Genomic DNA, 17,793 nt, shown 5'->3' on the forward strand with positions numbered 1-17,793 from the left:
ACAGCGCCACTTATACACCAACCTACAATAAATGCATGGCCATATGATAACTTTCAACAGGTTGCTCAGACATAATTTACCCTTTGGCCCAACAAATACAACAAGGTCATTGGTCCGTGAATAATTGATCTTTTTCCCTTTTTCCCCCCACAGTCAAAATGTAGGGGGAGAATCTGCCTTTTGAAAAATAATATCGGAGGGATTTTAAGAATAGCTGCAATCATTTATGTTACAATTGTGCAAGATAATTGGGCGGCACAGTGGCGCAGTCTTAAGTTGCTGCCATATAGCGCCAGAGTGCCGGGTTCGTTCCGTACGGGTGCTGTCTGTAAGGAGTTTGTACATTCTCCCAGTGACCTGCATGGATTTTATCTGGGAACTCCGGTTTCCGCCCACACTCCAAATACTTACAGGTTTGTATAGGAAGGAACTACATATGCTGGTTATACACCGAAGATTTGCAGATTAATTGGGTTGTATAAATGTCCCCAGTGTGTGTGCGTGTCTAGGATAGTGTTAGTGGTGGTGGGTGTGGGCGAGTGAAGGGCCTGTTTCCGCGCTGTATCTCTAAAGTTTAGAGCAAGCTGACGAGTAAGTTCTGCGCTACCACAGAACCCGCTAAATAGCCCGCCGCACGGAACGTGTTAAGAGCTTGCTGCGGGCCAGATAAAATCTCGTGGCGGGCCGGATGTGCCCCGCGGGCCATAGTTTGGAGACCCCTGGTCTACAGCATGGAACCTCAGTATACTAAAATATCATAACCTTTAACTTATGCTGAAGTTGTAATCTTCTCCAACAACAATACAATCAAGTTTATTTTTGAATATTTTAACAGCTGGAGGTAATAATAATTTCAAATGAAAGTACAAGTATTGTAAATAAAATCACAATAGTATGATGCAGGTTGGTACAAGTCTTGTTAATGAACACGGAACTAACTTCAATGAATGCACATTACCTACTTTAGTAAAGGCATTTGGTGTTGCAGTGAGAAATAGAATATAGAATCATGCAGATTTTATTTTTAAAAATCCAAAGAATAAAACTAAATAATATTGAAAATATTAATTGAAGGCATGGAGGATTGGCACGTTCTGCTGCTTGATCAGTCTGCACTAGATTAGAGGGGAGCATTAATAATTAGGAACATAATTCATCAATAGGATTTCTTTGGCTGTACGAAGAAAATATTACCTTAACTGAGAGGAAAAATCCGAAAAAGTAGCCCATCCACTTTCCTGCGATACCGCATCACCTGAACTCCACAAAGTAGGTCCACTGGAATTTGATGCATTTATGTTTGTAGTTTCCATAGGCACTTCAAAGTTTGCTGTCCACCCTGGGGCTGTAAAGAAAAGTTACCAGATTTACTAGTGTTTTACTGCAGCTACAATGTTTACAATACATTTATGCAGCATCTTGAATGGGAAAGGACAAATGAGACTAGATCAGGTAGTCTCGCCTCAGACTACACTAGTTTAGCATGGATGAGATGGGCAAAGAACCTGTCTCTATAGTGCATAACTCTACGACAGCAAGAAACAGATTAAACTGATACTGACAATGGAAAAATTATATTCAACAAATCCTCACTGAAAACCACCATTTCAAAACAAAGTCAACCCACCATTTTAAGATAAATGAGACATACTACATGTCCCATTCCTTAAATACATACTTTAATCATGAACAATTTTCAGTTGATATTCGTCACGTCACATCCATATCATTTTAAGATTAAAGAAAATGTGTGTTTTCACTACTTGCCATCATTTGCATCAATTTCCATTCTGTCATCTGGATTGGTACCACTGGGCTCAAATGTATTATCCCGTTTATCACCTTCCTCGTCTTCAGAATCTGTGCTTTCTTCACTGTCTGTGCTACCTGAACTTCTGCACATAACACAAAATAACTTAAAATAAGTTGGCAACATTTATAGTTTTTCCTATCAGCTGAAGCATCTCAATGGTAGGGGCAGATGGGTAAGGCGAGGTTCATGTCTGGGAAGCCAGAAGCAAGGGGAAATTATAGTTAATTGCAGGACTCTTAATATAATTGATCAACAGAAGGATCTTGGGGTCCAAATCCACAGCTCTTTGAAAGAAGCAACACAAGTAGATGGACAAGTAAGGAAGGAATATATGTTTGCCTTCATCAGTTGGCCATTGAGTATAAGAGTCTGGAAGTCATGCTGCAGCATTTCATACTTTGGATGTCACATTTGCAGATTTGTGTGCAGATCTGGTCACCACATTGCCAGAAGGATTTGGAGAGGATGCAGAAGAGATTTACTGAAATGTTGCTGAATTAGAGTGTATTGGCTACAAGGACAGGATGGACCAATTTAGTCTTTTGTTTTGTGGAGCATCGAGGCTGAGGGGAGATCTCATTATGAGAGGCATCAATAGTTTACAGTCAGAACCTTTATCCCAGGGTGGAAATGCCAAATACTAGAGGGCAGAGAGTTAAGGTGAGAGGGGGGAAAGTTTAAAGGAGATGTACAGGGCATTTTTGTTTTTTTTCCACAGTGGTAGGTGCTTGGAACACATTGTAAGGGATGGCGATGGTGGAAACTGATATGGATCGTGTGCATACTTAATTTGGCAATATGTTTGGCACAGACAAAATGGGCTAACGGGCCTCTCCTGTACTGTACTCTATGTTCTATGAGTATTTAGGAAACAATGGGAGAAGTCCCAGGCCACGCACCTGTGTCGATTTTTTGTATCTTGTGCAAAGGTTACATCCTTTTCTCCCCAAATATCTTCTTCATCGGACCCGCTGTCATCAAATTGTTGTATCCTTTCTTTACAGCATGCCTCAAATAGTGCTACATTAGCCTGGAGTAAGATGGTCATATGTCACAAGATCCCAAAGAATAAAATAAAAACCACATTTTCGCATTAGGCTTCAGAAAGTAATTAACGATCCTCTGAGAATTAATAGCCCAAACTACACTTCTCACTAAATTAGCAAAGAAATGAAAGTATCATGATTTATCAGATTGGTGGAACTGAGAACTGTATTTCATAAGAACACTTCAACTCAAAGAGTTTCCAAGCAATAAGAAATGAACATTAAAACGTCAGAGTGCTTCAACTCTGGGAAATTCAACAGAATAAAATGGGCAATTGTTATAAGTACTGAAAAAATTGAGAAGTTAGGTTTACACAAAGTAATTTTAGGACCTATGTTCTACTTTGGCACTCCACCCAATCATGCTGGCAGTTGTGGCACCATCTCAATAATGCCACAAATTGAATGCATATGAGAATGTGTTCAAAAATGCCTCTATTTAGGCTGGTGACCTTCCTCTTCCAAAGAGGTGCTTCAGGTGAAACTGTTTACGAAAGATCATAGTGAGGAAACCAAAAGCAACCATCACTGTGATGCTTTGGGGACTACTCTTCAGTGAAGCCAAAATGTGCTCCAAGCATCAATTTCTAGTCTTCCTTGGCTTCTCGTAATTTGTGGGGATGTTTCTCACTGGGGTCATACTGCGAGCTGAATAAATTGACTAAATGGCTCCTAATGACAGTTTTTCTCCCCCAAATGCTGCGGCGCAGATGGTCTCACTGAAAGGAGGCATATCGCTTTTAGTCAGAACTTAGCTGAATGGCAGAACCAAGAACCTAAATCTAGCAGCTCAAATCAAAGGAATCTAATGGAATGGGATGGAATACTTTATTGTCACATGTGACTAGGCACAGTGAAATTCTTTGCTTGCATACCCAATGTATACAAATAGCGCTGAAGTAAATCACTGAATTAAAGAGTCAATTTAGAAAAAAAACAATTCACAATGTTATTTGCAACTAGTTTGCAGAAAAATACAAAACTATAATAATGGTTCACTTTAATTATTTCAGTTTCATTTTATACATCCATTTAGTGCATTTATACAGTTTAATAGAGACAACATCACCTGTACCTTCACAGTCAACCCAGATGGGTTATTTTAGCAAAGATAGGCAAATCAAATTTGGATCCCTACTGTAGCAATGTTACAAAATTTTGAGATTTTAAAAATCAAGTCTGTAATTTATCCCATCAGATAAAGCATAAAAATAAGTTTAATTTGACACCTAATTCACTTTCATATCTCAAGTATTTAAAAAGTTATGGCCATTTTCATACTCGGAAATGAGCATCTTGTTCCCTATTGATTTTCTATGGACATAACAAAAAAGTTGTGATCGTGAACAGTCAAAAGCCCATAACTTTCTTAAAAATTAAGAGAACTGAATGAAATTTTCAGTTATCATAGATTGAAGCATTCTGAAACAAATATAAAATAATCTTACTTGGATGACCTGAAATTAAAGCATATAATTAGTTAGTTACCTAATTGTAGCTAATTTCAGACTTCAATTACTAGATCTAAACATCTATCCATTTCTTAATAAATGATTAACATTTTTAAATAGCCTAAATGTCCAAATAATATTCACAAATAATTCACAATAAAACATGATTTTTAAATCTCATTTACATTAATTTATAGACCAAATGGAAGGAATTCAGTGTTCAATTGCTGTAAATAAATGCCCATTTAAATCAGCTTTCCAGTGGGTCCCTGTGGAACGCGCTGGTTTAGAACGTTCACATTGCGGTAGATTTGTGCCCTCAAATGCCCAGAAAAATACTGCGCGATATAATGGGGCCAAAATGAGCTACTCGCAATATTAAACTTAGTATAAAGGGATCTTTAGAAGCCCTTTTTAATGTAAAAATATACAACCTTCCTTCAGTTGTCTGCTTTATGAGACCCTGCGGATGCTGGCGGTCGCGGGTTTAGAGATTGATTTTTAAACTACTATAACTATTATTCAAGGCCTTTAAACCTAATAATAGCTTTTGCGACGGGGTCTTCCAGCGATTTTTCGTTAATAATTAACTAGGCTGAACATCTTCGATTTGAACAGCCTAGAGAAAATCGCGTTTTAAACCCGCCCCCTCTAAACGGCGCCAAAATCGCGCACACCCGTAGCGGCAGATTTTCAAAGACGCTTCAGGTAGGCTTTGCAACATACCTACCTACTGTATTGTTTGGTAAAAAAGATTAGCCTGACTTTTAACAAATAGATGGGTTGAATTTCATTTAACCCATATTATGATTAAATAAACATTCTTAATATACCTCCTCTACCCCACTGGATAAAAAAGAGCAAATACTTACACTCTCATTTGTATTCAATGAAAAATTGATATCACCAATTCGCTCGAAGGGGACACTGCAAATGATGCAAAATGTTGAATAGGATTACAAAACTATAGCAGAAATAAACTGAGTTTCTGCAATTAGAAATAATTTTATAAAGAATATACAGATCATCAGAATCAGCAGAGAATCTATGAAACGATAACATGTCTTCCAAGGATTTGAATTAATTAGGAAAACAAGAATTATATTATTTTCATGTTAACCAAACAAATGTTGTACAGCAATCATTTACTACTGCTTGCATTTTGTATTATTAAGAGGAAAGGGCGTGTAAATTACACATCAACACATACTAGACCTAAATGACAAACTCGAAGCTTTAAAGAAATATTGTAACTGGCATTTTCATAAACAGATGCAGGAAATGACCTAACTAAAATACCTACCTTCTGGAACATCATCTTTCCTTGTATATAGTTGCTTACGCATTAGATAAAATAGGGTAGGCCTACTATCCATAAGTTAGAGTGTTACATATGCAAAATTCTACAAAGATTGTATGCTTTATGGGTGTACCATACACATACAGCATTAAAACAGCCTCTTTAGCTCAGGCATTTTGGTAATAAGAATAAAGGCGTAGATTATTTTCAAAATGGAGAGAGAATCCAGAAATAGGAGGTGCAAATCGGAGTGCTGGTGCGGGAATCCCAAAAAGTTAATTGCCAGCCAAATCGGTAGTAAGGAAGGCAAATTCAATGCTAGCATTTATATCAAGAGGACTGGAATACAAAAACAGAGAAGTAATGCTGAGGCATTAGTCAGGCTGCATTTGGAGTATTGAGAGCAAATTTGGGCCCCATATCGGAGGAATTAAGTGCTGGCTCTGGAGAGGGTCCAGAGGAGGTTTACAAGAATTATTCCAGGAATGATTGGGAAACCTCCTCTGGACCCTCTTACCAGTGGAAGCATCCTTTCCACATTCATTCTATCTATGCCTTTCATTATTCTGTAAGTTTCAATGAGATCCCCCCTCAACCTTCTAAACTCCAGCGAGGAGAGGCCCAGTGCTGTCAAACGCTCATCGGAGTTTAGAAGGTTGAGGGGGGATCTCATTGAAACTTACAGAATAATGAAAGGCATAGATAGAATGAATGTGGAAAGGATGTTTCCACTGGTAAGAGTCTAGGACCAGAGGTCATAGCCTTAGAATTAAAGGGTGCTCTTTTAGAAAGGAGGTGAGGAGGAACATCTTTAGTCAGAGGGTAGTTAATCTGTGGAACTCATTGTCACAGAGGGCTGTGGAGGCCAAGTCAGTGGATATTTTAAAGGCAGAGATGGACAAATTATTGATTAGAACACGTGTCATGGGTTATGGAGAGAAGGCAGGAAAATTGGATTAGGAAGCAGAGATTAGCCACGATTGAAAGGCGGAGAAGACTAGATGGGCCGAATGGCCTAATTCTACTCATATAACTTGTGAACTTGCAATCAAACCAAATAAGTAAGAAGGATTTTCACATCTTACGAACACAAAACTTTTCACACTGTTTGACAGTTTCTGATTCTTGTTAATAATGATTATATCATATAATGATCCTTTTGCACCTAAAGGAAATGCTATCTTGCAAAAACTGGCAAAGAGGATAGGAGACCATGGTTATGCAGGATCGGTAGACTATCTCTGTACGATTTGCTAACCAGGATGTACTTAGGTATGGCAATACTCTACTGGACTGTTTGAAATAAATAATTTCACTGTGCATTTGTACATATGACAATAAAAGCACCATTGAACACTGAACCATTGAGGTGTGTTTTCAAATCGTCATCATCCAGATGTAACCAATACATCAAGTCCACGACAAAATGTTAGTACTTTCCTTGAACACAAATGGCTGATACACAATGGGAAGAAGGCAGGTTATTTTACCTGAAGTAATAGAATAAAATTGTAAACTATTTACTCTTACCAAATTTGATCATGATCAATGAACAGTAGTTCAGATGTTGGGACATGGCATGTACAAAGCCACTTGTCAATGCCCATTGTTCAAAAAACAAAATACACAAGCCACAAAAAGTTCTTGCATGTCTCACAGACTATCTCCTTCTTTTCCCCTTAATGGGCCTGTCCCACTTAGGCGACTCTTTAGGCGACTGCCAGGGTCTAGTTTTAATGGAATTCACCTACTACACCTGGCGACAACCTATGATAGCACCTATGACAAACTACGACAGTAAAAATTGTCGCCACTGTTGCCAAAACATTTTCAACATGTTGTAAATTTTGCGGCAGTCGCCTGTAGTCGCCCAAAGATTCGCCTAAGTGGGACAGGCCCATTACCCTTTCATTACATCTTATCATTTCTCTTCTTAGTCTTATAAAGTATCTTTTCCTTCTCCTTTCCTCCACTGCACAAAGTCTGTTCCACTATCCCAACACCGTCGATATCTTCATGCCTTTCTCCTTCATTTCCTTTGTAGATTTCTTTCATGCATTCTCAAAAAAATACATGTAATTTGGAATTAAATGATTACCTCTAGCTTTCCTCTTCTCTGTTCTGTAAAAAGACTAGGCCCACTTATGCTCCCAATAGTGAGAGCAATGGTGAGATATAAAAGTTATTCATTAAAAACTCTCTAATATTAACATACAAATCAGCATCAAGCTGCTGTAAACCTTGCTGGTCACCAACCAATTGATTTTCTTAGTTGAATACATCACCCTTTCACTGAATGGGGATACTGGTTTGCACTCCAACTAATCATTTAGATTTCAGCCAACTAAACAGTTCCCCAAGCAGCTGATCCAGCAGATTGAAGGTCACCGTGGAGCGGCCTCCAACCGGAACGACCTAGGGCTCCAGTCGCGGAGCTGCGGACCTACCTACCATCGCGGAGCTGGCCGAGTTCGGAGCGGGAGGAGCGGTAGTGGCGCGCTGCTGCGGCCCGACCCTGGAGATTTGGAGGCTTACCGCAGGTCTGGTGGACAGTAACACCGGGAGCCCGCGGGTCCCTGCTGGGAGACCGCTTTCGGGACTTCCACAACGGCGACTTCTCCCGTCCGAGTTGCGGGGTTGAGGATGACCTGGAGCGGGACCTTACATCGCCCGGCGCGGCTTTAAATGGCCGCGGGACTGTTAGCGCACGCCGGGGGCTCCAACACCAAGACCCGGAGCGCGGCCTTGCATCACCCGGCTTGGCTTTAATGGCCGCGGGACACTTACCATCGCCCGCCGGGGCTTTGACTCTGACACCGGGAGGAGAATGAGGAGTGCAGGGGAGAGATAAGACTTTGCCTTCCATCACAGTGAGGAGGAGATTCACTGTGATGGATGTTTGTGTAAATTGTGTTGTGTCTTGGTTCTTTTTCTTGTGTGTATGACTGCAGAAACCAAATTTCGTTTTAACCTCAATGAGGTTCAAATGACACAAATAAATTGTATTGTCTTCTTCGCTGGAAGAAGATTCAGGAGACCAGAGGTCACACATGCAGGGTTGGCAGCAGCGAAGCTGTGGAAGTAGTGAATGCAAAGAGGAAGAAAGAGAGGTACAGGAGGTTGAAACCTCAAGCAATATTATCCAACATGCAATGAGAGAGGAGCGCACTCTTGGAATATGCAACTAGAATTTATTCCATTCCTCCTGAACCAAAGTATGTCTGATGCAGGAAATCAGAAACAAGACCCAAAACTGCTGAAAATACTCAGCAGGTAAGGCAGAGTGCTTATTCAGATTATAGACCCTAACAAAGGGTTAGTTTCTCTCTCCACAGTTATTTCTTTAAATGCTGAATATTGCCAGCATTATCTCTTCCTGCGAGTGGATTGTCTGCTCATCCTTTACTCTTCATCTGTTAAAGCCGCCAATGGGAACATTTAGTTCCCATTTCATACTGGCAAGACACAACACACCTATTTTTGAAAGTAAAGATTAGCTTAATGCTTCCCTTCAATCTCGAAAGCCAGAACATTTAGTATTCAAGTACATTGATTTTTTCCTTTTCAGCGTTTTCCTTTTCAAGCTTAATGCCATTCAAGTGCCAGAAGTCTTCGCTCTAGTTGATACTATTAAAGTCGGTTTACACAATAAGCTGATGTTTCCCTTTCCACTACTATTCAGATTGGTCACTTTGTCAACATCAATTTAGATTTGATTTATGAGGACCAGTGAGAGATGCATAAAGAGATTGAACTAACTCTGGAGTAGATGAGCGAACAAGAGGTAAATCATAGGTCTGACTTGAAGCGCTAGAAAAATAGTTTCCAGAGATTTATTACCAGGATGCAATATTTGGCAGTGATGCATCCATTAAAATATGCAATGCCTCAAGATTCCAGTTGATGCAGGGTAAGTACAACATTCTTTAATTGTAATCTAGACTTAAACAGTTAGAAAAAAGCATGCAATGTACAATTTATTTCAACTGTGCCCTGGAATGAATATAAAAATAAATTCAGCTAATTACCTTGTCGTATCAAAAGTTTATCTGAAATCTCATTTTCAAAAGGGCAAAGTAAGATTACATTTCGAAGATGGAGCTTATTTACTGAAGAAGGCAAAGTCAAGAATTTCCAGCCACGTTTAGAGCCAAAGATTGCTTGCAATTCAAAACATATGTGCAACATCATCTGTGACAGTGCACACTGTGATCAGCTGTGTCCTAGAAATATTTTAAATTCTCATCTGCTGATTTACCCCAATTGAACAGTGAGAAGCTAAAGGATTGAAGTAGGTTATTTTTTTTATATCTCTTGCTTTACTGATAAATGAAACCTAAGCAGAACACAACATTTATTGTATTTGTAGTTTGGGAAGTAGTTTATTTTGTTCAATGAAAAATAATGTTCCTGTGGTGTTTTATTTCAATTACTTTATCAAATTAATCAAAAATTAGCAGTTGTATAAACAAATGAATGTGGATATTCATCTAAACTTTGGGTTCCATGCAATGTAACCACAACGTCAAAAGGCTGAGCAATGAACTAAATTCCTGTAAGGTAATTCTCCAATCAGTTTTAGATGTAGCCTTGTGGCAAAATACCAAAACAGGTTTTAAACAAGCATTCGATATAAGCTTAAAGAAATGACAACTGGTTATCTTTCTTTATGTTATTTGCTTACATGATTTAGTTAAATTTGTAAACATATTTTAGTTTTTAAGCAAATGAATGTTGGCAAAATTCAATTTTCTGCAGAGACAGAAAAAATACCGTAGAACAAATCCACGTAAAGTGCAATATGGAAATTACCTCAATTGAGCTAATTGTTTGACTTGGGATGCGTTTAATCTCTGCATGAGCAGAAGACGCAAGATGTACCCTTTCATTCACAGGATGCACTGTATGACTGTGGGAAGAGAAAATTATACTTTAAAGCCCCGAATCATAGAAAGGATCAACAGTATATTGTTGAAATTGTTCACCAGTTAACATATTATCCAGCAGCGGATGTCTTTTCACAAGGGTTGAGTCTCAGCCACTGAATACATATGTGTGCATCCAGTGAAAGTATACCTTTCCAATCAGTGTACAATTTCCTCAAAATGTATCGTTACATTTTTCAGAAGATATCAAACGCAAAATGCACTTCACTCTCACAAAGAACCACCACCAAGCACCACCAACAGAAGTAAAAGTGTCTCCAACCTTCATCCACTGGTATTTGCAAGTGGCTTCTGTACAGAATCCATAGAGAAGATCGAAGTTCAATGCAGAAATGATCTGAGAATTCAGAAACTTCGGCATGTCCAGGAAATAGCAAATAACCTGACACCACTACACATATACTCAAGTATATGCTAGAGTTGCCAGAGTTTGAGAAAATGGTGCAGGTGTCTTGAAATGTCATTCTCAGATTCCAAGTCTGGGAAATTCAATTAAAATTCAGCAAGATGAAAGAGTCCATGGCATGAAATATTACAAATTGATCTGTGCAGCAAAGTCTACCATGAGTAAAGACAGTAATCAAAGTGTAGACCAGACCATATCATGAAAACATCAAAAGACAAGCCCAAACAGTTTCTCAAGACTGGGCCAAAAGTTACTCTACGCAGAAGAATACAGCCATTTATTGTACAAATAAATGTTTCATAAAGGAGATAGCACCATTGCTCAGGAATTATAACAGTTAATTCTACTTTATGGTAATCTGAAACCTATGACTTATGCTGGTACTTTAACCAATGAGCACCAGAAAAGGTTGCTTATTGCAATTGACATGCAAGCTTTAAAGCAGCCAGGTTTTGGAGAGCACATATCATTTCATGGTCAACTTGATAACTATGATTATTCATATCAAATTCTCAAGGAATCATGAGGTTTTATTTCCCCTTTATAAAAATGATTCACTTTGCAATCATTTCTGGGGTAAATTTATAGTCATTACGGCTGACCATCAGATCTTGTCTCTTCAAGTGGGGTATCAAAAGGGACAATTTTCTGTGCCAAGATAATCCATGGAAACAAAATGTTTCTTTTCACTAAATGCGAAACAGCTTCTCTTCAACTGCAGATATCAACGAAACAAAAAACGGATTTATGTAAACAATGGGTAACATCACATAGGTAATGATCTTTCCACTGTCATCAATTCTCATCACAATTGCGCATATATTCATTCAATCTGGCTCATTCAGGGAGCTTCAGTATTACAAGAAGGAATCTAATCTCTAATGGGTACTTTTGCACAGCTGATCTAACACCTTCAAGAGTTGCCAGAATAATTTTGGTGTGGAGATCAATGCATAGTGTGGAGAGATATTGAGTAAGAATTTGGCACAAATTACAACTAGAGGAAATATGACAGAACAGAAAGAGTGTAGTTAGTTGTAGTCCAAAAAGCAGCTTGCAACTAAGATGCTGCAAAGGATACACTGAACTTCAGCTGTGCTATCTCTTCACAATGCATGGGCAAAAAAGAGAAATGCATTTGTATATCTAATATACAATGGATAGCATTAAATCCAAACCTAATGTAAAGTAATTTACACAAATTTTAAAATAAAATAAAAGGGATGAACTGAATTTATAATCTGTAAATATGCTCGTTGCACACTGACAGAAAATAGGGAAAGTCCTATGTGATGACTAAAGATCAAGCCCACTGATAAAATCAGTACAAAAATTAAAAATTTCACTTTTTCCACTCATCTGCCTTAAACAGAATTAATTTGAGGACAGTTCATCAGTTGACATGGCCCATTCAAACTTAATTTAAATGGATAATGATTAAGATGAGTTTGTGCACAAAATGTCAGTGGTTCTAACAATAGGAAGATGACAATTACGTATATCACCATGTACTTATCTTTACAGTGTTCGTTAAAAGACAACTAAGAGATATTTTGGGAGTGTAGGAACTGAAAGAATCAGAACTATAATAGTTTAATACTAGGAACTAGTTTTAAACTGAAATTACTATTTGATTTACCTAAAAGCTGCTTCCTCGTGAGAACATCTTAACGAAGTATAGAAATAAATCACACAAAACAAACTAAAATTTCAGAATGCTCTTTCCTCGCCACCATCCAGGGATCCCAGCAGTCCTTCCAGGTGAGACTGAGGTTCATGTGTACTCCTCCCTCACCTTCATCCAGGGACCCCTGCACTCCTACCAGGTGAAACGGAGGTTCCCGTGCACTTCCTCTAATCTCATCTACTATATCCGGTACTCCTGATGTATCGGCAAAACAAGCGTAGACTAGGTGACCGTTTTGCCAAACACTTGTGCTCGATCTGCCAAGGCCTACCAGTTCTCCTTATTGCTAATCATTTTAACTGTCCGTCTCATTCACATATTGACCTTTCTGTCCTGGGCCTCCTCCATTGCCAGCGTGATGCCATTCGTAAACTCGGAAAAACAGCATCTCATGTTCCACTTGGGTAGCTTACAACATTGAATTCTCCAATTTGGGGTAACCTCTAACAAACCCCCCCCCCCCCCCCCGTGCCCCACCTTGACTCGCACCTATTTCTCCCCTTCCCCTCCACTTTCATTCCTCTGGCTTTACAATTCGCAACTCTTCAGTCCTTTTGTCTCACACCTATTTTTTTCATCTTTGGTCTTTGTCCAACTATCTGCCTATCCAAAATCCCTCTTGCCTGTGTCCACCTATTATCTGCGCACCTTGTCCTGCCTTTCCTTGCTTCCAGCTTTCATCCACCCCACCTCCCCTACTATCAATCTGAAGAAGGGAACATATATCAGATAATTTTTCCCAATATTAGGTGAGCTACATCATTCTGAAGTTAAAAAGGTGAGAAATATCTATTTTTTTCTCAATAGTCTACGAATGAAAATGATTCTTACCCCCCCCCAATGCTAAAGTCTAAAAAAGAGTCCTATGGCTGGATGACCAGATGTAAATGCATTATCATACCTTAGTTTAGGTAGTTAGAAAGCAAAGTCTGGACAATCACACACAAAAATTAAAAAATTAGTGAATCAATCTAATTATTGATCAGAATTATTTAATTAATAACAAAACAACAGTGAAGTCCAACATATAAACTCATTTATGCAGTTCATTAAAACTCCTCTAGTTGCATTCATTTTGGTCAAAGATTATTTCACTTTCAGCTTCAGATATTCAATTTTTTGACCCTAGACCCTTTAACTAATCAATCAGACATAAATCCAATAGGTTTTTTTGCTTTTGCTGAAATAATGAAGGGAATGAGAGAAAAGAGAGCTCAAACGCTTTCTTCTTCAGGTTGAGAAAATAAAGCGGAATAGATTTTAATTTTGTAAAAAAAAAGGGGAATATTGTACATTGATGAGCTTAGATTTTTTGTGGACAGGCTCATTTCTACATTACCAATGCACCCTAATCACTGGTTTGGATACTCGTATCTAGTTGGCACCTCCAAAATGTTGGACATCCTTGTAATGTGTTGCCGTTACTTTTACTAAACTGAAATAATTAGCAGATTCAAAATTTAAAGTTTCACACACAAGATTAAAATAAATCAATTCTACAATACATGCAATGCAGAAGTAAATTCCGATTCCAAAGGAAAATGCACCCAAAATGCCAAAGCAGTTTAAATAAATCAGTATTCCAATAGAGGAACATTTTAATGGTAATAAAAGCGGAAAATAGACAAGCAGGCTCCAATCTCCTGTCAGTTATTTATTTTTATTCCATTAAAATTCATGTTACCAGAAAAGATTTATAGCTCGTCACCCAAATCAGGCTTATATACACCAGTGTCAAGCAAGGCATACTTACTTCACCATGTCTTCCTGATCAGCAAACTCTTCATCATTGAAGCCGAACTGGTCAATAAAATTGGACGTCATTTGTTGCATCTGATAATCAGAAAAGGCCTGGCAAACCCAGGACCAATGACAGGGATATAATCTTGATACTCAACCATATAAATAAATTTACTTTATTGGGGACCCAAATATTCTAGCAAAATTCTTTCAAACGGGCAATAATCCATTAGTCATCTCTCAGCCCAATTGGCCTAATGATCAAGATCCTTTGGTCATTTTTCATATCGATCTTCACTATCTACAACTTTAGGGTCAAGTATTTTTCATCAATTTCAGCTCCTTGTAATTTGCTATGAAAGGATTTAATGGATAGGATGGACCCCCTTGGATAAATAGTGGCAATCTTTCCAATGATTCATATTGGTAGGCTACATAGTTGTAAATTGTCTTTAAACTGCACTTCCAGGCCCAGAGTCTTCGATTTGTTCCAAGCTTAAATAAGAAAATGTGATGAATCCTCACTGATATGGGTATACATACATACTGGGGGAAAAAACTAAAAAGCTGTGTATTTTTTAACCAATCTTGCATCAGAATCACTCTGGTGGTTGCGTGATCTTTTCATAATTCTACTATAAAGAATTGATTAAATTATATTTTACATTAACATGAGAAAGTTAATTGAAATTATTTAGATGCATAGTATGATTAATAATTTGTTTTCAGAAACAATGACCTTGGTGAAATAAATCTTTTGAATAGTCATTTTCTCTATAAAATTGACTTTCCAAAATGTTATTCTAACATGCTGAAGAGATTACAGTATATGAAATAAATGCTAATTTTGCATTAAATTTTGCAACTTCTTGCCCAAAACTTTATTTTCATCAAATCTATGATAAGGAATTCAACAACAGCTGAGAAGCAGCTTCAATCACCGTGAACAATGCAATTTAATTTCCCGGTGAGCTATTCAAACACCCAAACATGAACGCTAAGAATTTCTATTAACATACAGCATCTTTAATATACAAAAGAATGTCAAGGATTTTCATATGAATATTAACAAACATATCACAAAATACTATATCAAATGACTAGTTTGGTCAAAGCAATGTTTTATGCAATGTCTTAAACCAGGATAAAGAGTAGTGTGGTAGATCTTTGGAGGGAATTTCACAGTTCAAGAAAATAGCAAGTGACTGTCAATGGTGAAGTTATTCAGGAATTCGGGAATTATTAATCCTGTTAGAGAACTGCAGATATCCTGGAGGTTCTAAGAGCTAAGGAACATTATGGTGATAATGAGGGGCAAACCACAGGGGTATAGGAAAATAATAATGTCCTTAAAAATGTAGACATTGGTTAATAGGGACCCGAGGTGGGCAAGTACAGGGATGATGGGTCAAAGGAACTTTACATAAGTTAGGAGCAAATAGTAAAGTTTAGGATAATCTTCATTTTGTTTATTTGTATATGTATACCCCCTCAATCACTAAACAACATTAGACTTCATCATTAAGTATTCAAAGCAACTAAACTGGGTTTATAAAATCCCAAATTCTCATCATTTACAGCCATAAGATATTTTTCAAAAAAACTTTAATTTAAGTCTTGAGTTCTCTTAGTTGTTTTAATATTAAAACACGTCAATTGCACTCTAATATAGTTTTAACTGTACAATTGTGTAACCTCAAATTAAACATTGCAATTGCCTTCTATTATATAGAAATGAAAATTCATAAGTGGACTCTAGCAGTTTACACTTTATAAAAATAGTTGATTTTGTTTAAGATTCATTTTATTGTAACAATTAGCCATGATTTTTCATTTCAATCTCCAAGTATTATGCTCCTTTCAGCACACAGGTAACTGTTTTCACTCATTCATTATGAATTGGTGATTACTATTTTATAAACTATTGAAGTATTTAGACTTTAGCGATACAGCGCGGAAACGGGCCCTACAGCCCACCAAGTCCGCATTGACCATCAATCATCCCGTACACTAACACTGTCCTACACACTAGGGGCATTGTTTATAACTTACCAGAGCCAATTAACCTACAAACATGTATGTCTTTGGAGTGTGGGAGAAAACCGGAGCACCCGGAGAAAACCCACGCAGTCACAGGGAGAACATACAAACTCTGTACAGCGAGCATCCCTTCTCAGCATCTAACCTGGGTCTCTGGTACTGTTAAGCAGCAACTCTACTGCTGCACCACTGTGCCACCCCAAGTATCACATTAAATAAAAATCACATTCAGTAAAACACTGCAAATTTGGTACACTTGGGCCTTTAACTGTGTTGGGCGGGCAAATGTTGCAGATGACTGTTTTGATATTCTGTCAATACTCCCAATACTCCAACAGCTTAACAGTTTTTCGGCAAGTTGGAAAAGAGCATGGTAATTAGCGCACACTGATTAACATGCTGATTAATTATGATTTTCAAATAGTCGTATAGCAGAAATTAGGAGCTTTGTTGCACATTGCATATCCTGACTCTTGATCAATATTCGGCAATTATGAATCAGATAAGCATAATTTTTGGTCCCAATTTCAGCAAGCTTTAAGGTAAGGTGCAAGAGCACCTAGAAACTGAAATTAAAACTGAGCAATAATCTATTCAGCTAAACAACAGTATATTTATTGTATTAGTATATAGGGCAGAATGAACAGCTGAGGTCAATTTATATAATCTACATTTCTGCAAACCATTTGTATTTTACAAGTAAAATAAAATTATGCAATGACTTACTTGCTGTAACCCTGAGTCTGGAGCAAAGCCCTGTTCTTTAAAATCAACTTCATCATCACTGGATGAATGTATATTGTGTGTGCTAACCTGGAATAAAATGTAAACAATTACGTTATTCCACTATATACCTTAGGCTATCTGGTTCCACCCTAATCAAAGTAGGTTTACTATTAGTCTAATCACATAATAATCACAATACTATACAATACTGAAGAAGGGTCTCAACCCGAACCATCACATCTTCCTTCGCTCCATTGATGCTGCCTCGCCCGCTGAGTTACTCCAGCATTTTTGGCTACCTACAATACTATACCAAATAGTTTTAACATATTTTGCAATTCCAAACTTCTTTCAAATTCAGTACTTGCATGTGTATAATACAACTCATTTTTTTGTTTGATAGCAACATTCCTCAGAACATATTTTAATAAACTGAAATGCTTGAACATAAATAATTTTACATCAACTCACATATTTCTATACATCTCAAAAATATAATCTCACCTCACTGAAGAATGTGAAGTTTTGCCTATAATACAAAAAGTTAGAACCCTGGTCTAAGAAATGCTTAATAGTCAATTTACTTTGCAAAATAATTTGAAGGCACCAACTTCAAATTTTAAAACAATGTCAAAACC

At 37.6% G+C, this 17,793-nt stretch overlaps 1 protein-coding gene across 11 annotated transcripts in view; it reads right to left on the reverse strand.

Moving 5' to 3' along the window:
- The window catches only part of ppp6r3 (protein phosphatase 6 regulatory subunit 3), a 91,036-nt gene that overhangs the window by 21,810 nt on the left and 51,433 nt on the right, over positions 1 to 17,793 (reverse strand). For 7 of the 11 annotated variants that reach the window (XM_033038925.1, XM_033038921.1, XM_033038928.1 and 4 more), the window contains exons 14-19: positions 17,156 to 17,242; positions 14,403 to 14,500; positions 5,183 to 5,237; positions 2,713 to 2,843; positions 1,768 to 1,895; positions 1,195 to 1,345 (exon numbers count right to left, since the gene is read on the reverse strand). In XM_033038925.1, the coding sequence (XP_032894816.1) occupies positions 1,195 to 1,345; positions 1,768 to 1,895; positions 2,713 to 2,843; positions 5,183 to 5,237; positions 14,403 to 14,500; positions 17,156 to 17,242 (650 nt within the window). The remainder of the gene's footprint in view (positions 1 to 1,194; positions 1,346 to 1,767; positions 1,896 to 2,712; positions 2,844 to 5,182; positions 5,238 to 14,402; positions 14,501 to 17,155; positions 17,243 to 17,793) is intronic. The other 4 variants (XM_033038924.1, XM_033038932.1, XM_033038923.1 and 1 more) reach the window with 2 other exon arrangements.

The sequence above is a fragment of the Amblyraja radiata genome, chromosome 20 (assembly GCF_010909765.2).
Source record: "Amblyraja radiata isolate CabotCenter1 chromosome 20, sAmbRad1.1.pri, whole genome shotgun sequence".
In the NCBI taxonomy this organism is placed as follows: Eukaryota; Metazoa; Chordata; class Chondrichthyes; order Rajiformes; family Rajidae; genus Amblyraja; species Amblyraja radiata.